The sequence below is a fragment of the Pygoscelis adeliae genome, unplaced genomic scaffold (genome assembly GCF_000699105.1).
Source record: "Pygoscelis adeliae isolate BGI_AS28 unplaced genomic scaffold, ASM69910v1 Scaffold60, whole genome shotgun sequence".
Classification (NCBI taxonomy): Eukaryota; Metazoa; Chordata; class Aves; order Sphenisciformes; family Spheniscidae; genus Pygoscelis; species Pygoscelis adeliae.
Window position 1 is genome coordinate 892,737 of NW_008823954.1, and position 25,909 is coordinate 918,645.

At 49.5% G+C, this 25,909-nt stretch overlaps 2 protein-coding genes across 2 annotated transcripts in view; one reads left to right on the plus strand and one right to left on the minus strand.

The window, feature by feature from the left end:
* Positions 1–2,897, plus strand: part of SGSM3 (small G protein signaling modulator 3) — a 19,654-nt gene extending 16,757 nt beyond the window's left edge. Inside the window, exons 18-21 of the mRNA XM_009321828.1 lie at positions 85–170; positions 544–666; positions 2,294–2,354; positions 2,770–2,897. Coding sequence (XP_009320103.1) covers positions 85–170; positions 544–666; positions 2,294–2,354; positions 2,770–2,853 — 354 coding nt within the window. The 3' untranslated portion in view covers positions 2,854–2,897. The remainder of the gene's footprint in view (positions 1–84; positions 171–543; positions 667–2,293; positions 2,355–2,769) is intronic.
* Positions 2,898–8,375: 5,478 nt separating this feature from the next.
* Positions 8,376–25,909, minus strand: part of MKL1 (megakaryoblastic leukemia (translocation) 1) — a 106,493-nt gene continuing 88,959 nt past the window's right edge. The window contains exons 5-16 of the mRNA XM_009322615.1: positions 20,896–20,951; positions 19,248–19,323; positions 18,421–18,582; positions 16,797–16,972; positions 16,173–16,328; positions 15,431–15,684; positions 14,907–15,078; positions 13,514–14,629; positions 12,179–12,346; positions 9,809–9,982; positions 9,325–9,385; positions 8,376–8,881 (exon numbers count right to left, since the gene is read on the minus strand). Of these exons, the coding sequence (XP_009320890.1) occupies positions 8,376–8,881; positions 9,325–9,385; positions 9,809–9,982; positions 12,179–12,346; positions 13,514–14,629; positions 14,907–15,078; positions 15,431–15,684; positions 16,173–16,328; positions 16,797–16,972; positions 18,421–18,582; positions 19,248–19,323; positions 20,896–20,951 (3,077 nt within the window). The remainder of the gene's footprint in view (positions 8,882–9,324; positions 9,386–9,808; positions 9,983–12,178; positions 12,347–13,513; positions 14,630–14,906; positions 15,079–15,430; positions 15,685–16,172; positions 16,329–16,796; positions 16,973–18,420; positions 18,583–19,247; positions 19,324–20,895; positions 20,952–25,909) is intronic.

The window sequence follows — 25,909 nt, forward strand, 5'->3', positions numbered from 1 at the left end:
ATGTGGCTGTGTTGCTGAAGCGGCTGCCCAGCCCAGCCTAAGGCTAAGCTGAGAACGCAGTAACCACATCTTCCCACCCTGCAGGCAGTTCAGGCTGTGAACATGACGCACGATGCTGCACATGCACAGATGGACGTGAAGCTTCGTTCTCTCATCTGTGTTGGACTCAAGTGAGTCATCTGGTCCTGATACCCCTGGGTGGAGGGGGGGGGTGCGAGGAGCTTGGGAGGGGGCAGAGCAGGCTCAAAGGCAGCAGTTGTTTCAATCTACCTTAGGCCACAGGGTCTTTTTCTCCCTCTCACTGCAGCCACTGAGTGGGACCTGCTTCTTTCTTGTTCCTAATGCTGGCCTGGCTCCTGGCTGGAAGAAGTAGCTCTCATTGCATGGAGTGGCTCACACAAGTTTACTGGGTTATCCTGTTCCCACTGGGGACAGGACTGTGGGCTGGGGTCAAGGCTTGGGCTGAAAATAGACTATCCCAAAGGGATGGGGCTTCTTTCCCGGGCTTCAGCCAAGTAACATGCCTCCACCCCATCACTGCAGTGAGCAGGTGCTACATTTGTGGCTAGAGGTGCTGTGCTCAAGCCTGCAGACTGTGGAGAAGTGGTTCCATCCCTGGTCGTTCCTGCGCAGTCCCGGCTGGGTGCAGATCAAATGTGAGCTGAGGTGTGTCTGTCCCCACTGGCCTTGCCAAGGTCTGGAGTGGATTTTCTCCTCCCCTGCAGGAGGTGGCCCTCACTATGGCTGGTTTTGGACCCTCTCCAGTGAGTAGCAGCGTGGGCTGCCCAGACATCCCCACTGCAGAGATTTCCTTCTGTGTGCTGAGGCAGCAGCAACTGTCTAGACAGTTTAATGCGATGCACTGTGCCTGACTGATCAAGAGCAGAGCTTGGCTCCTGGGGAGCTGTCATGACAAGCAGGCAGCCTCTGCCTGCCAGCAACCTCCTGCTGCGCCTTGCATGTACTCTGATGGTGCCTTTTCCAACCTCTGCTCTCCAGGTCCTCTGCCAGCCACCATGAGTCCAAGCAGGGAACAGGGAATGTGCCAGGGAGACAATCTGGCTGTCACTGGCTGGGAAGGAGTCACTCACTGGCTGACTCCTGGTTAAGCAAGAGAGCGTTGTCAGGGGCTGAACGCAGCTAAGTTTGCACAAAGCACATCGCTTGGAGCCCAGGGCACACATCCACACTGCTTGCTCCTGGCCCTCCTGCGCTCTGCAAAGCCACATCCAGTCCCAGGGAGCCGCAGAGCAAACCCCCCTGCTACCACCACCACTCCAGCCCTGCTGCTGCTGCTGCCACCGTCCTGCCGGGAACTGGCTTTTGTCTGCACCACCCGGTTGCCTCTGGCCCCGGTGGGAGCATCTGTAGCCAGAAACAGGCCTGTGTGTATGCACCTCAGGGTGCCCTGTTCTCCTTGTGCTGCTGCTGAATGGGAGGAAGGGAGTCTCCTCCACTTCTGTGCTTGCGGCGTCCCGTGGCTGCTTTCTCGCAGTATGGGGGCAGTGCTAGTTCAGCACAGCCAAAGGACCAAGTGGGACTGGTTCATGGCTGGGCCCGGGTCTGTGTGGAGCAGGAGCGGAGGTTTATGCCATATTTCTCCCAGCCAGCTTCCTGTAGAGGGCCTCGGCTCCCTCACTGCTGCAGGAATTGGAGGAGACCCCCACATAGGAGTTTCCCCTGAGCCTGAAGGACTGATGAGCTTGTTGCCAGGAGGTCTGAGCTGTGCAACCCTGTCCTAGGGACAGGGTTGAGGCTGTGCCTGCAGCCTCTGCTTAGAGCCGGGTCCAGTGAGGGAGCTCCACGTGCCATCCCCATGCAGCACTTGTGCATGGGGGTCAGGACGCTTCTCTTACTCCAGGGAGAGGGGGCGTGCAGAAACCCTGAGGTGCTACTGGCAGGAGTCTGCTTTCTGGAGAGGAACCTGCAACCCTGCCGATTGCCAGCTGCGTTCAGTCCTCAGCCACATGTGTCTGCCCTCTAGCAGAGGCCGGGGCTGTCTGTGCTTCTCTGTGCTGCTGTGTCAGGCTCTGTAGGGGTTGCACTTGAGTCACATCTTCAAGCTTCTCTTTCCAGCCTGCGCCTGGCAGGATATGAAGCCTGAGGGGGAAACGGGGGATGAATGGCTGGTGCTGCCCTTTCAACACCAACAAACAAGAAATTTCATCCTTGTAAGCTTAGTGGCGTGCCGGGGCAATTGTGTGCCTGGGGGCAGCAGCTGTGGGCACAGGCTGGGAGTGTGATCTGGGTGGGGGGATGTTGTGTGTGTTACCATCGCTCTCTTCCATTGCAGAGTCCTCTGCAAATTTGCCTTCAGCCTCTCTCAGGACTGGGAGCTGCCGATAAAGAGGGAGGTGAGTAGGTGGCATCTCTCGTTCTCTCAGCCGTGGGCTTCGCTTACCGCCTCCCTCTCCCAGCTTTGTGCTCCAGCCCGTCCTCTGCCTCCTCTTGAGCTGGTGCCAGAGGCTGTGGGTGGGGCCGCTTTCCCTGCCAGGGCAGGCTGTGGACAGGAGCTGTGTGGCAATGCTGGCAGGGGGTGCTGCCTGCCCCTGCCCAGCTGGGGCAGGGGGAAATGGCAGGCCCCTCCCTTCCCCGGTGCTCTCCAAACCGCAGGGCCTCTCCCTGTTTCAGCTGCGCGGAGGTGGGAAGTGCAGAAGGCTGCTCTGTCTGGGTGCTGGAGAGCTCGGCGTGCTTGGGCTCTGTCTGCAGACACAACCTCCCCTTTTCCGAGTGCGGTGCACTGACCTGGGTCTCTGTGTCGTCCTGCAGGAGAAGGAGAAGAAGCCACTGAAGGAAGGGGTGCAGGACATGCTTGTGAAGCACCATCTCTTCAGCTGGGACATAGATGGGTGACCCCCACCCCGCCCCATCCTGGGGAACCTTCTAAATGGCGCACACTCCTCTCCCCCACTCCCATCATGTCTCACCCCCTGCCCTCCTCCACCCCACCCACTTGTATCTGTGACAAAATCCCCCTCGGGGGGGCTGCCAGGCCACCTGGGACAGATGGCAGCAGCGCTGAGAGGCCGAGCTGCAGACCCGAGGGAGGTGATGGTCGACGGTGATGCTGCAAAGGGACAAGTGTGTTCTGGCCACAAAAACAAGTGCCCCGTCCCAGCCTTACCCATCTCTGCCACCCCATCTTCTGCTTGCCTCAGCCCTGCCTCCCCCCCAGTGCCTGGGGGAGCAGCCTGGCGGGCCAGCAGCTGCGTGAGTGTGTGAGCATGGCTGCTGCTGTAGCTGTGGGGAAGAGGCAGTCCTTGCGGGGGTGGCTTTGATCCGTGAGAGCTGGTGCCGTTGGCACAAGTGGAATTGGGCTGGTGAGAGACTCATTGCTGTACGGGAGCAGGGATAGCACATCCCCCTGCCCCCCCACCAGCCAAGGGCTTGCCTCCATTGGGGAGAGGGATGGCAAACCCTGAAGCACTTGGACAAGTTCCTCTGACCTGGAGCTGGGGCTGAGAAGGGGGAACCGGCATCAGCCTCATCCCACCTCCCTGGCACTGGTGTGTGGGGTGTTGACAAGAGGTGCCTGACTGCATCGGCCTGTCACCACTGTAACAGCCTTTGGGGATGGGCCTTGTCTCCTCTGGGAGCAGACAAAAAACACCTCTCCCCTAAATAAGAGTGTTTCATGCTGTCATTTTAGTCTGTAGATGATTTTTACTGTTAACCAAAAAGCTGTAAATTAACTCCAGGAACATGTATATTTTGGCACCGTTGTAGCTCAGGACGAGGTTCAGGTTGGAGCTGGCTCAGGGAGACTAACTGGTCCTCCTCGCCCTGCGGTGGCAGTGGGGACGCAGGTCAGGAGTGGAGAATTGCTGCTTTGTGGTGGTGGCTCCGGATACGGAGTCTGTGACTTTCTACTGAAAGCGCTTGTCTGTGAGCACAAACTACTCGTGAAATGACACTAGATTCTTACTTTCCTTTATTCGGTGGGTTTGTAAATAAACTGCATCTTGGGAGAGTGCTGGGCTTTGGCTTTGTTTTTTGACAGGGCCGGGACTAGATTTAATTCTTAATTTCTGCCAATTGATAATTATGACCCCATTTCTGTGCTGGCTCCTGCTAGCATCAGGCTGAGGTCTCTGCTCAACCTGCGCCGGCACGGTGGGGGGGTTCTCACACTGACCTTGCCTCAGACCAGCCCACAGGCCCAGGTTGCGGCCGGGGCAGGAGCAGTTGTGCTGCCAGCAGTGGCAGCCCTGCCCTGCCTCTCTGCTGCCAGCCCTCCCCGAGGCACAGCTCTGCAGCAGAGCCCCAGCAGGCCCTGACGAGCAAGAAATACTTGAAATGAAGGGATGCGGGGACCCTGCAAGGGGAAGGCCCTTAGCAAAGGGAGAGGGGCTGGCAGAAAACGGGGCTGGGTGGTGCTGGACAACAGTGTTGTCTGCACATTAACAAGCTTCTCCAGAAAAAAACAGGTGGAGTCTCTTCTGCAAAGACGGGACAGTAACAGGGCACGGACCCTGGGAGCACTGTGTTCAAAAGCCCACGCTCATGGGAGGGTGAAAGTTGTGGCGTATTTACTGATGTGAAAATCAGTGTTTTCAGTCAAAGTAATTCCAGTTTGGCATCTGGCTGAGGAAGGCTGCAGTATCACCTCACCACTGTAACAGCTGGGGTCCAGACCAGCCTACTGGGCTGTGGGAGGCTGTAAAAGCTGCCTGTGCTTCTCCTACCATAAGACCTACTTCTGGTTGCAGGGTAGGTAATTTCCATACACAGAGGGAATCTCCCTTCAGCTGAGAAGGGATGAGGCACCACCACGCAGGCTTTTTTTTTTTCAGGTTTGAGAAAGACCCAGAGGGATCACCCACCCTTAGCTGGAAAAGGCAGAGTGGCCCCAAGCCCTCCCACCAGCATAGCAGAGACGTTTTTGAGCACGTGGCTGTTTGGAATTTTTTTAATAAAATGGATTTTTTTCAAATATTTGTAACTGAAAAAATAATTCAATTTAAAGATCCATTCTCTCCCCTGTTAACTTGTCACTTTTTTATCCTTTTCCAGTTGAATACTCGCTCTGGATCCGATGCCCCAACACCATCCGTCTCAGACGGTGCTGATCACCCCTCGCCGTTTGCTGCATAGTGGAAGGGAGAGTGCGTGCTAGTCAAATACACATTACAAACAAGTAGTGGTTACAGCAGAAAGATTCAGTATTACATTCAAGGTAGAGGCAGAACATCAGACTTTGTTTTTCCCAAGGGTGCAAAAATGTATGTCCAGGGGAATACCTCTTCTGACAAAGAACTATTGAACTATTATTCAAACAAATAATAGTAAGAAAGCAGAGAACTGGGCTAGCCTGCTCTGGGCCCTGCTTGGGGAAAAGATGTTCTAGTATTTCCTGGGATGAGGCACCATCCTCCCCCCTGCCCCCAGGCACAGGGTTATCGCTCGCTCTCCCGGCAGAAGCCCCTTGTGCAGAGGGGCTCTGGCACGTTAGCTGGGTTCCTCAGGAGGTGAGGTTCATGGTTCTGTATTGTCTGGGGTCCCTGGGGGCTCTTAAGCCCATCAGCCAATTTCAAGTAGGTTGGGCAAAGTTAGGGTAATTAAATTCCTACAAAGTATCACAAATTATGGTGGATGAGTAAAGGCGAAAGGGGGGCAGCTGTGAGCTCGGCCTTTTACCAGCAACCCTGGGGATTATTTAAATCAGTAACGGGCATTGGCATCTCTCTGCCAACAAAGTGCCTGGCCCAACATGAGGAACCATGGCTGGGTCAGGCCAGGACTGCACGTGGAGCGCCGCCACCTTCTTCTAGGAGCTCACTGCACTTCGATAATTTCATTATTTACTGGTTGCAGCTTTGTAATTATTTGTACAAAAGAAATCACACAGCTGGTTTTTGTGGGGGCTACTGCTCACTGTGGGCTAAAAGAAGTTGATTTTGCTTAAGAAGTTTAACAAACGGGCAGCCTCACGTTTTCCCCTTGGCATTTGAAAGGTCATCCCACCCCCCTGCATACTTTCCTCCTAAGAAACCACTTGCCTCCTGTGCCCACCTGGTCCCACGGCTGGGCAGCTGCCCTGGGTGGAGCTGGTGGGAGCTCTGTAAGGCCACTGCTAATGCACTCACTGCTCCCAGGGATGCACCAGGAGAGAAACGAGGGGAGGGCTCAGCGGGGTTACGGGGGGGTGTCCACCAGTCCCAGTTACTCTGATTTTTAGGACATGACACTGTGGCTTGGGCAACAGAAAGCAGGCAGGGCGGGGGGGAAGGGGGTATCCTCACACTCCAACCCGGACACTGAGGGAGGCAGATTAAGAGGCTCTGACTTGCTTACAATGGAGGGGTGGGAGAGGGGAGAGAAGAGGGCAGAAAGGAAGGAAGCTGCCAGCAGGCTCCCCCTGCAAATGATTAAGAGTGGCTCCCCACACAGTTAACAAGCAAATAGGGCTCAGGAAAGCAGGAGTTTCTCCCAGCTGTAAAACAGGCATGACTCCGCCTGGCTGCCAGTTTAGTGGCTGACAGAGAGCATGTCATGCAGGGCTGGCATTCACCTGCCCCGCCATGGAGCAGAGGTACCCGCACCCTTGCAGCAAGGCCTCCCCCTGCGAGAGAAGAGCGCCAGGTACCAAAGGGGCAGGGGAGCAGCATGTGCCCATCCGCACCTACCCCTCCCCAGCAGGCAGCACTGCAGCCCGGTGCAGGGGAAAGGTGGGGAGAGCATCCTCAAGGAGATACTGAAAGGAAGGAGGACACACTGCCTGAGCAGGGTCAGCACCTTAGTCCGTACGATTTCAAAAGCCACTGCCTCCCGCGCCTCCCTCAGCCCTAGCAGCCCAGACCCAGCTCAGGGCCAAAGCAGGGACAGCTGTGCCGCAAGGCCACTGCATGGGGCACAGCTGGGCTGTGTCTCACCTGGTAAATACAGCCATGATTTACTACTAACAAACACAGACACTGAAAAGTGACAGGAGCAACAGCCCACGAGAGAGCCACAGGCCTGGGTTTCCAACGCAGAAGCCTGCACGAGGAATAGCATCGTCATGGCTCAGGGGGCTTGGGGTACTCATCTGCCCGGGCCCCTGCCTGGCAGAAGCTGGCCGGACACAGGGCGGCAGCTAACAGTAAGCAGCCATTTGCTTTTGCCTTTTACCCCGTGGGCCTGGAGGGAAGGAAGAGCAGCGGTCAGCTGCCCATTGCTTGCTTTCGGGCTCCCACTTCTCCCCAGAAAGGGGCCCTCACAGTCGGACTACTGAGCTAGGGCCTGCGTTGTGCCACGCAACGCCTGGTTTGCAGTGCCACTTCCCCTTCCTTGCCTGTTGGGTCCAACATCCTCAGCTGCTTCTTTCCACTGGGGCACCTGGCTACAGGGAGGCAACAGCACAGCTGAAGGCAGGAGACAGATTGCACATGGCCCCTCATGATATGTTGCTCATTGCTAGCTGTGCCCCTCACGCACTCCCCAGGATACGTGGCCGCTTTCTTGTCACTAACCCCCCCCCACAGGCTGACTGCCTTGCACACCTGGGGATGTCACAAGTGCTGTGGAAGCTGGGGGGAAGGCGGGGTGTGCCTGAAGGCTAGACTCCAGGCACAGCCAGAGGTCTGGGGCAGCGAAGGACAGATTTAACATATAAGGACCTGGATTTTAGCACCTTAAAAAATCTGTTTTGCAGCCCAAAGTGAGTGAAGCAAGCAGGCAGGCCTCTGCCAAGCTCAGCAATATTTGGGAAACCAGCTTAGACGTTACCAGGTTGGTGGGGAACCCTGGTTCCCTTTGGCTACACTTGGAAAAGGTGCCTGTTCTGCCCAGCTCCTCCCAGCCCTGCAGCAGACCAGACCCTCCCCTGACAGATGGCAGGTGGTGCAGAGGACAGCCCTTCCGGGCTCCCAGCCAGCACTCCCGCCTTTGCATCCTGCTCCAGAGGTAGAATCCCCCTCTGCAACCGTTAAACCGACCGTGCCAGGGCAGCACAGCTCCCTTTATTTGCCAACCCCAGCAAGGCACGGGGTGCTGCTTCTGGAAACAGCCTCGGGCCCAGTCATGCTATGTCCCGCTGCAAGGCGTGAGGGAACTTGTGCCTGGCAGCACTGTGCCCCATGTACTGCCATCGCTGCTCGCTCCTGCCTGGAGGAAGAGGGGCTGCCGGCTCTGTTCTCACCCGATTTTTTTTTTTTTTTTTTTTTTTTTTTTTTTTTTTTTTTTTTTTACTAACTTTTATGATTCTAACCTAGATTGTTTTTTCTGACAACTTGCATATTTTAAGGGTCCCCTTTGTGGAAAATGAATAAAGTTGTATCTTTTTTCTTGCACTGTTTTTTTTTTTTTTTCCTTTTTTCCCTAATTTGTTTTTTTGCACTTTTTAAATTAATGATGATGAGAGCTAAGTGGTTCACAAGCTTCCCAGCAGGCCTGTGTTACGTCAGTGCTCTGAGAGCTGCACTGGCCCCTTCTTCTGTAGGTGTCTGCAACAGAGCTGAGCTCAGTTTTTTCCAGGTAGGTAGAAAGACCTCTGTTGGTATCTGAGTCCATTCATGGTTTTTGAGAAGTCTGCGTACCGCTGACACAGCCTCAGCCAGATCCAGGGCTATGCCCCCGGACGGCTCGTGAGCAAAGTGCAATTCCGAGGTGTCCATAGGTGAAGGCGGGTGGTCCAGGATGGCCGAGCTGCTCAGCATCTCACTGTGGAGGTCATCAATCAGGGACAGGGGCTCCGGCCCATCGTGGCCTGCCGTCAGCAGCGGGAGGCCGGTGCTGCTCTCCAGGAAGTCCTCCAGCCGGCCCACGGGCACCGGCTGCCCCAAGGACACTGGCACCGCCAGCTCTGAGGAATGGTGGCTGCTGGGCGGTGAGGAGCAGGCTGGGGCCACGGGTGGTTCCTTCCCAGCTGGGGACGACTGATCCTTGAAGTCAGCCGAAATCTCTGTCCAGGAAACAAATGGGAAGACCAGGGTGAGGAAAAGCTTGGCTCAACACCGGAAGGATCCCTCCCACCCACCAGGGCAACAGGGACCCCCCAGACTGAGCCATCTCTGACCACCAACTGGGATAAGGAAGCTCATCCTGTGCCCGCACATGACTTGCTATGGGGAGTTTTCAGCCCACCTCTGGGGAATTCAAGCTCTGTCCAGTATCACAGAAGAGGTGTGCCCAGATCTGATGCAGCAGAGCCACCAAGCAGCTTTGTATCATACTAATGCCTGACTGACATCTCCCTTAGTGCCTTAATGACTACTGCCTACGCTAAAGGCACTGGCAGGGAGCAGGAGCAAAGACCTGGGCCATGACAGACTCTCCCCTCAGTGCTCTTCTTATCCCCAGGCTCAAACCTAAAGACTATGGGAAATGCTGGCTTCGTCTCCTTACCTCCACTTTCGATGAGAATGTCAAACAGGTCATCCATCTGCTGGCTGGAACAGCCGTTCTCCTGGGGAGAGCAAGCGCAGGATTAGCTTCCTACTTACCAGGGGAGCTTCCACCTCCAACAACACCCTTGGCTGCTGGCTCTCCTCCCTCGCCCCAGGGATGGGGCTGTTATCTAGCGAGAATGAGCACACAGAGGCATGGCACCAGAATCCTCCGTAACCCCAGGCTGTTACTGGATGGGAAGGTATAGTCAGCAACTGCTGTGCTAACACTCACCAAGCGGTGAGTGGCTTGGGGGATTTCTACCTGTGGTTTAGGGTCTGCCCCAAACCCTCCAGAAGGAATTCAGCTAGGAAGGCGCAGTTATAAAGGGACATTGTGTCTCCATTCTCTGTTACTGGCCCAGATCAGGAATCTAAGCAGATTTACAGTGGCAACTTTTCACCTGCTCTCCAAGGAAACCAGGGAGAAGAATTGCTCTCACCTGGGCCTTTGGCTGTTGCTTCATGGCCTCTTCATAGCCTGGTGGCTCTTTCATTGGGACCGAGGGAACAGGGAGAGGAGGTGGAGGAGTTCCAAAAAGCGACGTGTGCTGTTGCTGCTCCAGGTCCATCTGGGATGGGGAAGGGGCAGCAGGAGAGCCAGGCTGTGATGAGGACTGTTTAGAACAAAGGCAGGAGGAGCGATCAGGGGAAAGCCCGCATCAACTCCTGTCTCACAGCCGCTTTGAGAGACCATCATCCCCTCTCTTGGCAAGTGCTGCACAGAGGTCTGCACCCAGCAGCCTGGCTTCTTCCGTGTTACTCTCTGCACTATGGCCTGGCTGCAGGGGAGGAAGACAGATTTCCCCTCCAACTCATAGCTGGAAATCTTTTGCTGATTTTTCTAACGCTAAAGCAACCATGCCACAAACCGCCACCAGGCTGCTCCTGGATGGGGAGAGCCTCATCTGCCCAAGTGGGGGCTCCCTCTAACACTTTGGAGAGAGAGAGAGAGGGCGCTTCCTTTGCTGTGTTCAGCCTACCCTGTGCAATATATCCAGGACCTATCTTTTACCCATCTCCCTCTGGAGTGCCTGCTTTGGGGACACAGTCAAGCTTCACTAGCAGCAAGTTTCACAGCCTGATGGTGGGCGGAGAGCACCAGAGCACTCAGCAGCACCAGAGACCTCCAAAGGAAACCCCAAGTGTTGCAGGAAGTGGCGCTCATGACTCAGCTTTACCAGATGAATCAGCACACAACTGCCCATAAGAAAGGCTAAAACATGGATCAGGTCTTTGCCTCTACAGCAGTTATGCGTGATTCACGCTAAAGCTTGCTCCCCTGGAGCAGTCATCCCCGGGCAGTAGCTGAATGCCAGTTCCAACACTTGTACGTGTTGATGTTCTTCCCCATCCTGTTTTCCCTGGAAAGCTGTTCGTCTGTTCTGTGACCTGCAGGTAGAGGAGTGACCCCAGGCCCCCACCAGCAGAGCTGCTCTGGGGTCCACTTTCTTCCTTAGAGGGGCTGGAAGCTGGCATTGTGGCACAGGCCACTGGGATGTGCTGGGAGGGTACCTTTTTTGACACACTGGGTGGGCTGGCTTTGCCAGGACCACCAATTTTCAGGGACCATTTCTGGAAACTGTTGGGGAAGAAGGGCTGCAGGTTTGGAGGTGCTGAGAAAGACAATATGGTGTGAGGCAGCTGCCCCATGACCACCTGCAGACCTGGGTTCTGACCCTACAGGGAGGCAAAAGGATTAGGAAAGTCACTACAGCTGCCTCCACAGCACACGAGCTACAGGAGTCTGAGGGAAAAGGTGCCTTCATTTACCTTCTGCATTTTCTCAAAGGTCTCAAAGCAAATGAAAGCACCGACCCTTTGCAAAGTGGATATCCCACTCTGAAAACACTAGAAATGACTCCTGTCTTCATATCCTTTCCAGCATCTGACTCAGCAGTGATCCTCCAAGCTCTAAAAACTCTTCATAATCTTTCTGTATCTTATCTTAATTACATGTTAGAGAGAGAGCTAAGTCATCCCTGATGTGGGCTAGAAAGGGAGGAGATGCACAGCAAAGCCTCTTTACAGCCATCACCTGGAGAAAGGATAAAGCCAGAGGTGCTTTCTTTCCTGAATCTGCATTGCACTTCACAAAGAGATGATTAACAGGTATGCTCAAGGCACATCATAGTGTGATGCTGCCAAGGAAATCACAGCATGTTCATCAGTACCAGAGAGTAAAAGGTCAGATCCTTTTGCCCCTCTCAGAGCTCGTACACCACCTTCAGTTGCAGACATACTGCCCACACCATCCTCTCTCCATGCAGTAGCCACCTTTTCAGTTCAGCAGCACTCCTTCAAGAATCAGGGACACCACTGTGAACCCAAGGCTGCCCACTCTGGCCTCTCATCATTTTTAATTGATAGGCAATGCTTGTTTAAAACACCAGCTGGCATTCTGCTCAGATGCGGAAACAAAGGGCAGAAGCTAGTAAACTGTCAGGGTTTAGCCCAGAGCTCTTTGCTGTAAAGCCTCCACATCACTTCCAAGTGTGCCCATAGGGGAAGACCTCATGGACACTTAGTGCTCCTGAAACTTCATGCCCGATGGGCTAGTTCAGCTAGTTCAGCAGTTCAGCTGAACATCACAGCTAGTTCAGCCGGAGGCAGGGGAATGGAGAATTCAAGCTGAAAACCAAACACTCCGTGCAGCTGCAAGCTGTGGCAGAAGCCGCTGTGAGATCTCACTTGCTGTGATGATGGTCTCTGACCAGGACTGTGCATGTGTGTGTCCCCTTCCCACCGCTGCCACAAACCCCGGCAGCAGGCAAAGAAAAACAAGGAAGAAAAGTGACCAGGCAGCAAGCTACCTTTCTGACAGATTGGCTTAGTCCTCTGGACTGCTGCTGCTGCTGCTTCTGCTGCTTCTGCTGCTGCGTGGGCTGCTGCTTCTGCTGCTGCGTGGGCTGCTGAGGGGTGCTTGCAGGTAGCTGACACAGCGGTTGGCTGGAAGTTTTAGCGGGTGATGATTGTACTCTCTGGAAAGAAAAGGGTATCCATGAGAAGCTATTCCTGACACAACATTGAGCAAGGCTTGTGTTTTTTAAAGGATTTATGAAGTTTGTTTTTCCCCACTCTTCATTCTTTAGGAAATTCAGTCAATTGTTCTGTTTCACCAAGCAGAGAAATCAGATTGGGGTGGGATTCAGAGTCCTAAAAGAGGAGGTAGTACCACTCTAAACCCCTGGGCTACCCATGACATCCTTCAAGGGCTGGCAGACCTGACACAGGACCTGTGCCCTTCTGGAGCAGCGGCTGGGGTTTAGGTGAGATACCCTGGGGTATCAAGGGTGATGCCAGACAGTGATATTTAGACAGCTGATTCGCATCTCACCTGCTACGCAGCAAATGCAGCCTGCTCAGTGCCTGCCCCTGATGGTAGACACTGACACTTGCTCTGCAGAAGGTGCAAGAAATGTGGCAGCAGAGAATGAAAATCTTCTCTGATGCCACAGAAGATGCTGGGCTTTGACTTATGCCATAAAACCTGGGCATATTTATACCTTCCCGGAAGAAACACTCGGAACACTTCTGTTAAGTGCTGATCTCATACCAACAGGGGAATGGTAGATCATCTCTGATGAAAGACTCTGTTAGCGCTGAAATACTGACACGCATTAAAACAAAGAGCAGTCAAAAAGCAAAAAGTCTGCTCCCAGGGTCTGATTTCAGCTCTTGGTAGGCAGGGTGACCTATCTATCACTCCAACTACAATCTCTCTAATAAAGGACAAGAGGTGAAATACACCCTGCTTTTTTTAATATCACAGGCATGGTTGTTCTTTCAAAAAGAAGTGAAATGTGGCAGCAAACCCTCGTCCTCCAAGCCCGAGATCCTGCCTGACAAAAGGCAGAACCATGTGTTTGGAAGAATGCTGAACAGCCTATGATGCACATAGTTAATCGTGCATTGCTGTACACAGTTCATCATTGTCAAATTCCAGTCTTTTTGCTGAAGATCTGCTTACACTGCTCTGTTTTACAAAGCCATGAACTACCAGCCATCGTAGCAAGCAACTCAGCCATTTTAGTATTTACTGCATTGAATTTCCACATCATCCTATGGTAACCTGAACCACAGGAGCGGGAAGAGGGAGAGAGGAACCCAAGTGCCTGCAGCCAGGATGTGATCTAACCCTTGCCTACCTGCAAGGCCGGGCAGCTACTCCCTGCCTTCCCGTGGGGCGAGAGGCCCTGCCTCTCGACGCTCTGCTTGGTCACGGTGAGGACGATGTGGGTCCCTGTGGAGTCGGTGATGAGGGTAGGGGGAGGGGTGCCCTTGATGAGGTCGCTCAGGGCGCTCCCTTGCTGGCCAAGGAAAAGCCGCGGGCTGTGGGACTGGCACGGTGGCTCTGCTTCCGCGGCTGGCACCTCCTGCTTCACCATCACGGCTTTCTTTGGCACTGGACTTGGATTCGAAGTGTCCATTTGGCTAGCGGTTGGTGCAGGGCTGAATTGGTCTGTTTGGCCGCTGGATTGCTTTGCAGACTGGCAACTCAGGAAACCATTTTCACTCTTGACCTGTGTGCCAAATGCTACTGGGTTGGAGGCAAGGGCTGTCCCTTCTCCCGCAGCCGCTGGGGCCGGTAGTGACTGCTGAGAGCGCTTCTCCTGCTCTAGCTGTAGTCTAAGCATCTCAACCAGCTGCTGCTTCTGCTTCAGCATGCGGGTGAGTTCCTCGATCTGCTTGTCCTTCTCTTGCAGCATCTGGTCTTTGTCCCTAACTTCTGCATCTCTGCTGTTACCAGTGCTGCACCGCTCCGACCTGGCTGCCGCGTTTACGCTGCAGGAGGCAGACTTGGAGCTTTCTTCCTTCACCAGGAACTGCACTGGAGATGCCTGCAAGGTGAGCTGGGTCAGGGGTGAAGTCACCATCTCTCCAAAGGTGTCTCCGGTGGCCGAGTTCTCGTCCCCTGTGCTCATTTGCGAGCGCTCAGAAGGAGTTGGAGAAACAGGAGGAGTCGAGCCTGTGCTGCCAAACTTCATCATGCCACCACCGGTGACTGTGGCCACAACTACTTCTGCTGGTGCAATGCCAGTGGTGACCAGGGCTGGCCCTGTGCTCAGCCTGGCAGCTGGGAAGGCTACCACCACTTCGGCAGCTTTTGGGAGGATGGCTGCTGTGCTGGGCTTGGGAGTGGGGGTTGTTTGGCCGGCTGCACCATTCTGCTCTTGGTAAGCTCTGAGGCGCTCAATCAGGTCCGTCTTTGTGCCCGAGACAGGCAAGGCCCTCAACTTCAGCTCTTGCTTCAGCTCTGCTACCTGATATGGGGAAAAAAAGAAGGCAACATTAAGAGAACATACACTCTAACCAGAACAACTATTAACAGCTACCAGAGCCATGGGGCAAAGGACTAAACTGACCCTCCCGCAGGCCAACAAACCTGCACCTCAGGTACAGGCTGCAGGGTAGCAATACCAGCTGACTAACTCCTGTCAGTCCACCTCAGCCCTGCGCTGGGGCAGCAACATTGTTCAGTACTGCCCTCTCCACTGACAATGGCAAAAAAAGGGCTGTGCAGCTTCACAGGACATTTACCTTCATCTCATCTAGGTTGGCAGGGAGAGGGCCAGGCTTGCCCACTGCAGCATTACTGTTTTGTCGCATCAGCCCACTGGAACCAGAGGATACTGAAGACGCGCTGCTGACTGTGGCAGAGAGATTGCGTACAGCAGGGGCACTGGCACCACTCTGCTGCTCTCCTGGAGGCCTGCAGGGAAAGAAAAAACACAGGCATCAAAACCAAGGTGGAAAGGCACCAGAGGCCCTCAGTGTCAACAATCATATATGTTCAGAAACATCTGGGTCACTAGTGCCACCCTAGACATGAAAGCACACCAGTGCCTTTGACTATATCCATGCCCCTTACCCGACCAACCAACTCACTTCAGCTGCTTTTGTCTGATTCATCTGACACCGGCCCTTTTTGCGGCCTGCTGTTACTTAACGAGATTGAGTGCATTACACCCAACCGCTACACATCACACCCAGAACACGTCTCCGATAACAGTACTGGGGAAACAAGTGCTTCCTAAGAGAGAGCTGCCATTTAGGACCCATACTTTGGTGGAGCTGGCAGGATGGTCTGATAGTTGTAGTGCTGCTGCTGCTGCTGGTTGAGGATCTGAAGCTGGAGAAAGAGCTGCTGCTGCTGCAGTATTTTGGCATAGGATGAATCCATGGGAGGAGCTCCCTTGTCCTGCTTTTGGTCCGGGGGAATATACTGATGATATTTAAGCTTCTTGACTTTCGGCTTCAACTCCTTGGCTTTTTTACTGCGCTGAGACTTCTCACTAGCAGACTTGGGCTGGCTTTGCTATTTAGAAGAAAAGGAGGAAGCAAATAAGAATGGAAACACTGAAATAACATAACACCCCATGTAAACCAGAACGCACACTGGGATTTTCATTTCAAAATTCTCCAGATTTGACCTCAGGGTCTTTCCATGCTTCTCTAATAATCACAGCACCCACAGCAGCTTACACTGCACCATAACGCAGGTCATCTTTCCCAGCACACCAGATCACTTGCTCATCCAGTGCAGACTCACTGACTCTAATTGTGGATAATGCTGATTGTTTCAAAACATTTTGCATTCAGGACCCATTTTACAGAAGGTGAATAATGGAACAGAAAAACCTATTAAATATGTTACAACTAGTGTCAGAGGAAGACGCTAGTGAGAAATAAGCTTTCCTTCCTTTGCATCTGTTAACACAGTACTTCCAACTCAAAACCTTCTTCAGGGTAACCATCTTATCTTCCTTCAGACTACAATAATGAAGAAATCAGCCAAAATAGTACCTTAATGAGTGTTGGTGGGGGCTTGGCAGCAGTAAGAGCCACTCCATTGGTAAGACTAGGAGGCAGAAGAGGTGGAGGTGGCAGAGGCGGGGGTGGCTGTTCAGGTAGGAAAAGTGTTTCACTGGAGTCTGCGCTAATCTGCAATTGGGATGTACCCTGCAGGGACAGAAAAAGGCATAATGAATACACATACGAGGAGGGAAACAGTTTAAGAGAGTGCAGGAAGTGTCCACTTACAGGGAGGCAGCACAGGTTTCAAGTCATTAATTAGACTCCTTTAACCCACTGCTTCAGTTGTCCCTGAGAAGCAGCACAACTTCTTAGGGCATCAAAGGAATCAAAATCCCACACCTGTATCTCCTAGCTTTGCCTGCCAGAATCAGTTGCCCACCAACACAGGCTGTATCAAGTAATGGTTGCTCCGCTTCCCCACACGGCACCACTACAGGGTCTTCTGAATAACCAGAGGACTTCACGAACACCACGCAGAGCTAAGACCCCTTGTGAAATCTCACAGACTATACCTTTTAAGGATCCCTCGGTCTCACTTTTTAGGATCCTCTGCCACAAATCAGCAGCACCTGTGAAGCTCCAGGGCACTGTAGTAGGCCACCGCATTCTCACCTGAGCTAGTGATGTGCCAGTGGTGCTAGGGAGAGGCTCACAAATCCGGGAGTCCATCGGCGATGGGACAGACCCCTGGGACTCATGGCTGGCTGGCTGTTCTGGGGAGAGGGCATCACTGCTGTCCTCATCAAAGGAGGAATTGTCTGCAACCTTTGGGTAGTTCACCTGTCCAACTACAAACACAAACATCAACTGTGGTCTTTAAAGTGGAGTAAGAAATTATTTCACTTGACACTCGATGTTTCACAAAGATAATGAAGACATGGAGAGAGTTGTGTCTGAGTTGTGCTTAAAGCACCAACTAAAAATGAGACAACAGAGCCCAAACTGGATCAGTTTTAAGTGTTTACATTCATCTCTGCTACCAGTAAAATGATGCAGACTGGGGTGAACCATTTTCCTTGCTTCTTAGCCAGAAAAGATCAGGAAGTATAACAAGAGCTACTTAACTCTGCACAAACCCAGGTCTGTGCAATGGCTTATTTGATTATCATTTGGCACCAAGAAAGAAGAAGGTTAGACAGTGTAAGGTTGAGTCATAGTTTCTTTGGTGTTCATCCTATGTGGTGGAAGGTAGAATCCCTCTTCAAAACAGAATCCAAAATTGTCCTCTAGTCGTACACGCAGCAAGGGCTATGGATTAAGTGGTGGCCCTGACTGCTATTAGCATTTCTGTCTATCTACATGTCCAGTAGATAAATTCACTTGAGTGTACATTTGTAATGCACTAATGTTTTTTAGATTACATTATCTCAAATTAATCCTGGTAAGCAGGAAAATACTATCATTTGCACCTAACGTAAAAGCAACAGAAATCCAGAGAGATGTCAAAGTCGAAGGAAGCCACATCCAGTTCACAAGTTCACTTTTTCTCTTCCTCAACCACTTGTTGTGCAACAGTGAAGGCAGGCTCTCCCACAACACTGTCCTTTTCCTTTTTCATTAAAAGTATTCCATCTTGCTCACAGTTGTGTCCCATTTGTCTTTAAAGTAGCTGTGCGTGTTTGAAGGGATGAATAACCACAGACGCACACAGACTGCTCAGTCTGGGGAGATGGGAAAGAGCACTGCTGAGACAGTGGGAAGGCTATTCCTCAGCATTCCTTTCAGCCCTTGGAATGGCACTGGCATGATTTACATCTGTTCTGGTTTATTTTTAAAGGGGTTGAATCCTCTGAAGTTTTTAAGTTCACAGACAGCTTTTGTTTCATCACACCTGTTTATATTCTGTCTCCTCTCCCTGATGCAAGTCAGTGGGCTCTCCCTGACCAAGGTTGCTGACATGTTATACCGAGAGAGGGATTTTTAAGGAGAGAATCTAGAGGATGCAATCTTCAACAGTCTTTCAAGTCTTCAGGGTATGCAGCTGCTTTCACATTATTCTGGGATGTCCATACTCCCTATAATTTAATGTATCTGTACATTATATCTGTACAGATATATCTGGGTCAGGAGGAGTTCTGCTTTTCAGAATCCGCAGGGCTGAAAGGCTGTGATTCTGAGACAGGAAAACAAGACCAACCATGGGACTGCACTCCCTTAGACACAGGCAGGTGAATTGATAGGAAATCACAGCCACCTATGGGAAATGCCCTCAACACAGATCCTCCTCTGGCCTTACCTATAATGGCTTCCTTCAGGCTTGATTCCACAGGTAAGATGTTCTTCTCCACCAGCTCCATGGGACCTGGCCTCTGCGCTATCTTCTCATTGAGGTCGTCTGCCAGCCTGGCTCTCTTTAGCTTCAGCTGCTTAGCCTGCAAGGAGGGTTCAGCTGAGGTCTCTGTTCAGGGGAAAGTAAATAAAATGGCATCAATCCAGCAATGGTCCACCTATGCACTTCAGCAGTATTTTACTTCTATTCAGAAAGGTAACTGTAGATAACTGTACAGAAAAATAATTGCACATAACAATAGATAACTACGCACTATAAAGATATTATCGATATTATATATATTTAAGTTATAAAGATAACTACTACCCTTGTGACTCCAGAATAGGACAAATTCACTGTTCTCAAACTGATGTCACCCAATTCTCGTTCATCTTTTCCCTTTCAGTTGTGTCCAAAGATGTGGTACTCAGCAGTAGCATAGTACTCCCTCCCTGAGACTGAGGTGCTTACTAATTAGATCAAATCTGCCTCACTTCCTCTTGGATATTTTACAGTGTATTCCCTTAGTAGAAGAGCAATCCACAGTCATCCCATTTCATTGTTGCCTAGCTACACAAAACTGCACAATTTTGAGTTCACATAACAGATTCTTCTGAGAATCTCCATGCAAGCAGAGTTGAATCCCTCCCAAGAAATCATGCAACAGGCATGATTTTCTGCCCGCTCCCAACTGAAAGAAAGATTTGGGGGTCAGAGGCAAAATAGAAAGCTGTTAAATAAGTAATTATGATGCAGTTTATTGTTGATGTTTTCCTGTTTTGCACGTGCCATACCTTCCAGAATGTGCATCCTAACCAGCTCTGATCTCTCTGGCCGGGACCTGATTTTCCGTTTCAGATAGTCCTCTGTCTGCAGCAAAAATAGACAAGCAAGAACCAATTTCAGTTGATCGGATACAGGAGTGAGGTAATCTTGGACAGCAGAAACAAAAGAAACAACCATCTTTAGTTGTTACTGAGATCTAAATAAACACAGAACAGAGAAGGGGCATATCTTCTGTCCCAGAGCACCCAGAGAATGAGTTTATTCTAAAGATGACCTTCTACTGTATGTCGCCTCAGTATAAGAGTGCACTGCTGCCCCACAGAACAGAAACTGGAAAGGACTTCCTCAAGAGCTGAAGCCCTCTTTTCTCCTTTTATGCAACACCACTAACTTGTGTCAGAGTGAAATTCAAGACATTTCTTTTTACATTAAAGATAGATGCACTAGTTCCATTGTTCACAGCAAATACTTTCATATACTGCTGGCATTCAGGGCTGACTTGTGGTTTGGGCATACTCTTTTATTTGTTTAAAGATATGTTACTTGTTAAGCTAAAGACCCCATGCACTCCCTTGGCAGGCAGAATCTAAATGCTATGACAAGACTAATTTAATTTCCAGACTGCTTTTAGCTCTGTCTTTGGAGAATGCACTATAGAGCAACGTACAGAGATGATCCTGTCCGGGCTGAGCACGTTACCCTTTACACAGCCAGATGGGAAGCCGGGAGCAGTGGGTAACAGACTGGTAAGTACTGGCCATCAGAACAGGCCTTCAGAACAAATAACTACTGAAGTCAATCAGAAAACTGCACCATACTTGCTCAATTGCCCACACCAAAATATTAACTTATTAAGAAGGTTTTAGAAAAAAAAGAGGAGGAAGAAGCAAAAGCCTTTGGGACACTGGTCTTAATGCAAAGCCCGCTGTTCCAATCCTTCCACAGAGTTTAAAGTGCTAACACCCCCTTACAGGTTTTAATCACAGCTGTTATTTTTTTACTTACATTGCTTTCACTTTTAAAACAAAACTTAGCCCAGCAGTCATAACAGGTTTTATTCCCCTGTACGCTAATCAGAAAAAAAAATACCCCCAGAGGCCTTTGGAGGAACAGAAATCATCAAGAAACCCCCCAGTTAGCAGAGGTGCCACATGAAGTGTGATGCCTGGCTTCCTCTTTCTATAGAGCCAGAAGTCTGTGTGATTTCAGTGTTATAAGATTGGGGGGGGGATCCTCTCCACTAAATTTTCAGTTTCTAATATCCTAGATAAACAAGTGCACCTGCAGGTAACAGAGAAACCATACACTTTCCTCAAAGGTGGAACTGAGATCCACACGATAGGAGCATTTAAGGGCAAAACAGACACCATAAAAATAAAAATGTAAAGTATATGGACAGTGGGGAAGAAGAATATCAGTCACTTCCAAAAGAAGACTCCAGGGGAAATCCAGGTACCATATAGTTCACTGAGGGTTAACCACCACCACATACGAGCTAAAGAACACCCCATCCAATGCATCTTTGCATAGTGCTGTATTACATCCAGAATATGAACAATTTCCTTCTGCATCTCATTAACAGCTACAGGATGTCCAAAACATAAGACATACTACTCCTGACTTCCCCAAAACTTTAAAAAGCATATTGCATCTTACCCTGGCCCGCTCCAAACTCCTTCTTTGTTCATGAAATGCAGCTGGACTTTTCAGAGCTGTTGAGAGAAAAACATTTAGAGAATGAATTAGAATGATGGCAGTTCTCTCACTGCACGTCCCTTCAGGCCAACTAAGTTAACAAATACACCACAGCAACTGCCTCCTGCATCTTTCAACACACTGGACCAGATCTCCAGCTGGTATAAAGTGATGCGAATTGACATACTCCCTTTGACAGCACAAGAGCTACAGGAGCTGACCTGGACTTTTTGTGGGCTACTAGAGAAGGTAATATGTGCTACACTTCTAGTTGAACTAACTAGTTGTGAACAGTTGGACACAGTTCACAAAGTTGGGTCCAAGAACATGAGTCAAAAACAGCTCCCCAACAAATGCCTTTTACAAGCTTCAACATGGAGTAAAATACCCAGGACCCATAAGTAAGGGAATGGCACTGAAACACTGAAGAGGTACATGAACTGGTTGGGAGGATGGGGGAGGATCCTAATGAACTGTAAATCCTCTTTACTACCTTTTAATGTCAAAGGAAACTGCAAGTCTTTCCTTAATCTGCACCTGTGTTCAGTGTACATACGAGGGCTGGTTACAAATTCTGCAGGTCCACAGGACATATATATTGCTCGATGTAAGAGAAACTATTGTGAAAACAGGAACACTCGGACAGGAAAGTACATCTGTCTGTTGACAGAAAACCAAGACTTGAGGAATTAACAGCAGCTCTCCATATAACAGACCTCCTCGCCCCCTCGGACCCAGTATAAAACCAGAGCCAAAATGGATCATGTTTTAGGAAATTGATCCTCTGCTGTCCAGGACCGTACTAACCCTGGAGGAATCTCTCACTCCACCTGGCTCCTCTGGAGCACACAAAGCTCACGTCCCACAGTAAAACCGGAGAAAGAGGGTGACATTAGTTTTAACTCAGCAACGGTAAGTGTCACTAGCTCCTCATGGTTTTCCCAAATCTGCAAGCAGCTTGTTTTTTAAAACTACCACATTGTGGCTTGTATTCAGAATGAGCTGAAGGGAACATAATAATTTCTTTTCATATTTCTGAAATACTCATATTTAAAACTGCCCGGTGAAGTTTCTAAATCACCATCAAGTTAAACAGCAAAGTTTAAAAACTTCAGCTTTAAAGGTAAGTTGCAAGTCCTTTGAAGACAGAAATCTAAACTTGTACAGTTAACTCCAAAGTATTACTTCTAGGTCCTATGAAATATAGTTTACTCGTATTATTTTTCACTTAAGACCAATGATTAAATATTTCTCAAATGTAATTTCATAATGAAATCTCAAAAGGCTATTAAAAAATAAAAGCCCCTGAGTAAATGCGATGCAAGAAACTACTTCTAATGAACGTGTAGACTTCTCAACTCTTTCCTACAGAATAAAATGGAGTAGCCAAACACAAAGTATTAAGACAGACACATGTCCTGCGAAATATAGACAAGAGCCCCTCTAGGATCACACTAATGGGGTAAAAAGTAGAATTTAGTCCATATGCCAGGAATTCTGGGCATCATAGATGGGATTCAGACTACAGAACTGAATGAAGACTAATTTGTAGAAAAAATTAACAATAACTGAGAACTAACCATAGCAAATGAGTATATAGACCCTTACAATGAATGGGCAAACAGTTCCCATTCAGATTAAAGATAGTTTCATACAATCTGGTTATGGAGAGAAATCACCAGAGAAAGTTATGCAAGCTGTGAAATGGGAGTGCACTGATTGCACTTTGGGATAAACCAAAGTAAGGGTAGAGATATGGTTTTGCAATAACTGCAAAAATAATACAAAAAACTTCACTGGCTAGCTGAGACATCAACTCCTGGGCAGTCTGACCACCACACTTCAATGAAGACCAAGCAACAAATAATATTGGGAAATACTCTTTTCAAGCCGCATGAACTGCTTGTGAATATGCACGTGCTTGAAGTTAAACACACATTTCTTTCATTGTATGCATGTCACAGAAAAGTGAAATAAAAGTTCAGGTACACTTGGGCAAAGATACCATGCAATGTATAAATCGGTATAAAAGTCTACCCTGGAGACAAGCGAAGCAGGCCTCATCTTGAGTCTTCAAAAGCTCTCTCCACTGGAATGTGCAGGCATGGCAGTAATTCTTTACTCTCCCCTTCCTGCCTACCTCTGCCATCAGTAAGAGGCAGCACATGAACTTTAAGTGACATTTCCCTGACCATAGCAAATGGTCAGGAAAGTCAACTGCAGGATTTCAGCTGATTTCACAGGTAGTCCAAGAAAACTCTTGCATACGGAAGAACAAAGCGAGAAGAAAAAAATCCCCAAGTAAAAAAAAAGAAAAACCCTCCCCCAAATCACATACACATTAAATAGTAAGTAATGCAAAACTGCTACGGGAAGAATCTTGTAAAGAACAATTTCAGTCTCTCATGACTAGTCCTCTGGAAACGAGCACTGGGTTGTAACTCTCTGGGCTGGCAACATGACAGAGGATTTCATATTCGACCTCTGAAAATGTCAAGAGGGCACCAATCCTTCACTGCTTCCCTCAGCAATCTAGGATGGGGCTGACATGTCAGAAGAGGGTGTCTATTGTAAAATCATATTCTATTTGAAGTTAACTAAGCCTTGCACATTTTTCTGGCTTTGAAATGACTACATACCCCAGAGCTGTGGAGCAACTCTGTTAACTTTACTATAGCAAATGGAAAAAAAGAAAAATCCTAGGAAGAACTCTGAGGCTGTAAGGTGCTGGATAAGCTCTACAGGAGACCCATAATGCAGACATGCCCCTCTTCCAGTTCCCACCACTGCCCTTCCTGGCCACTTGGCACTGATCCCTGCGAAACTATTCCTGCCCTCCGTACCCTGCTGGCTTGCTCACCCGAGTGCTGCTTTATCCATTCCACTCAAAATTACCCATATTGACAAAGCTCTACTGTTCTCAGCCATATCAGCTATTCGGGCTTATTCTGATGGTGTACACAAATGAGCTGCTTAGCTGGTGGAGTAGAAGCAGTGGTAACCACGTAGGCATGGGCCAGCACTTCTATCACTGACATAGGATTCATGTCGACAGCCCTTGGTACCTGAAGCAGCAGATATAACCGCAGAAAATAAGGACGAAGAAACTCCAACCACCTAATCCTTTCCGACTGCTCAGGCTGGATAGAATATACTAAACTATTCCTTACTGTAGTTTGACTAACCTGTTCTTGAAGATCTCTCATGAAAAAATGCAATATGATTGCAGAGAAATTATCCCAGTGCATAGATGTCCTTACTATTCAAAAACCTTTCTGAATGTCTAACTTACATTTCCCTTCCTACAATTTATACTCATTATTCCTTGCCTTACCTGCAATCATTACAGAGAACAATTTATTATCTTCCTCTTTGCATCTATCCTTATATATTTGAAAACTTTGGTCTTCCTACAGTCTTCTGCTATATAAAATGACCAAAGCCAGTTGTTTCAACCTTCCCTTATAGATAACATTTCCCAGACCTTTGCTTGTTTACTCTCTTTTTGGACTCCTTCCATTTGATCTGCATTGTTCTTGAAGTATAGTGTCCAAAACTGGATACATATTCCAGCCTAGGCTTTATCAGCTTTTATAGAGCTAAATTATTATTAAATAACACTTCTTAGTTATATGTCCCAGCTGGTTTGCCTTTTTTGTGTACATAAAATGCATAACATGTTCACTTGTGCTTGGCTCACAAACCATGAAAGGTCTCCAATCCTCTTCTGCAGAACTGCTATCTAGCCAGCCATTCTCCATCCTCAATTCATGCCACTGACTAGACGTACCAAAATGTAGAAACTCTGCATTTTTCTTTGGTTTTGTCCTGTATTTCTCAGCTTCTCCAAACGTTCTGAGTCCCAGTCCTGTCCTCCTCCCAGCCAACTAACCTGCAAGCTTATAAATATGCACACTATTCCCTTGTTTACATCAAATTACTGAAAATACCAAATAGTATCAGACATGGACCTCCTCCCTCCTCACTCAAAAGCCCTGCTCAGCACATTCTCCCAGTCTGACACCAAGCCTTTATCCCAATATTGTTCTCTCACCAGTTGCACATGCAGCTTCGAGTTGTCCCAGCTTGCTTACAAAAACGTCAGGCAAGCCTATGTCAAGAACCTTACTAAACCCAAGAACTGCAAAAAGACATTTAAAATCTTGACTTCCTAGGGAGGCAGTTCAACAAATGTTTAGTCTGGTGGTAGGTCCAGCTTAAGTAATGACCTCTTCTTCCCCCTCCCCCATGTCCCGCTTGTTTCTTCCTCGCCATTGATGGTCCAATTGTACTCATGCCACACAGGGAGCTCTACTAGGGAACTGTCACCATAAAGTTACTCCAGCACCTCCCCATGGCACTCGTCCCTCCCCCAAAAGAGGTATTAGTTAACTCGGTTCAAATCCTTGATCTAACTGCACGACCAGCTTCACTAGCTTTGCTAGCAAAACCTTGGGTGAGCCCCTGATGAGAATAGAGTGCTGCCAGAGAAAAAAAAAACTTGCCAAACTACAACAGTAGTATTAGCTGTTGAGAGTTTTTGTTTTCCACTGTATGCAGAAAAAAATTCTCTGATACTTCTCTGCTACTGGGATATTTGAGAATGCAGAAGTAACTTCTGCAATGCCCAATTTCAGTTAGGTATACCTTTTGCCTGCCTTTCTGATTTTGTTTCTACGTATGTGCGTGGTATTTTCATCCTCAATAAACTGCAGTTACATTTTCTGCCCTCGTTCTTGTGCCTAGGCCTGGGACAAAGCATGCTAGCCCTCAGTTATGCTGACAAAACTGTTTGTGGACTCAGATCACAGTTGTTTTGAAAGAGTTATTTTAACCTGGACTGGTATGCTGGTTTACAGCACGGCTCCACAAATAACAGTGTCAGCAAAACTGAGCAAAAACTGCCCTGCCAGACAAAGTCAGAAACAAGAGGTTGGGTTTGAAGCCAGCGCTGCAGCAGGAGCCCCCCACGCTG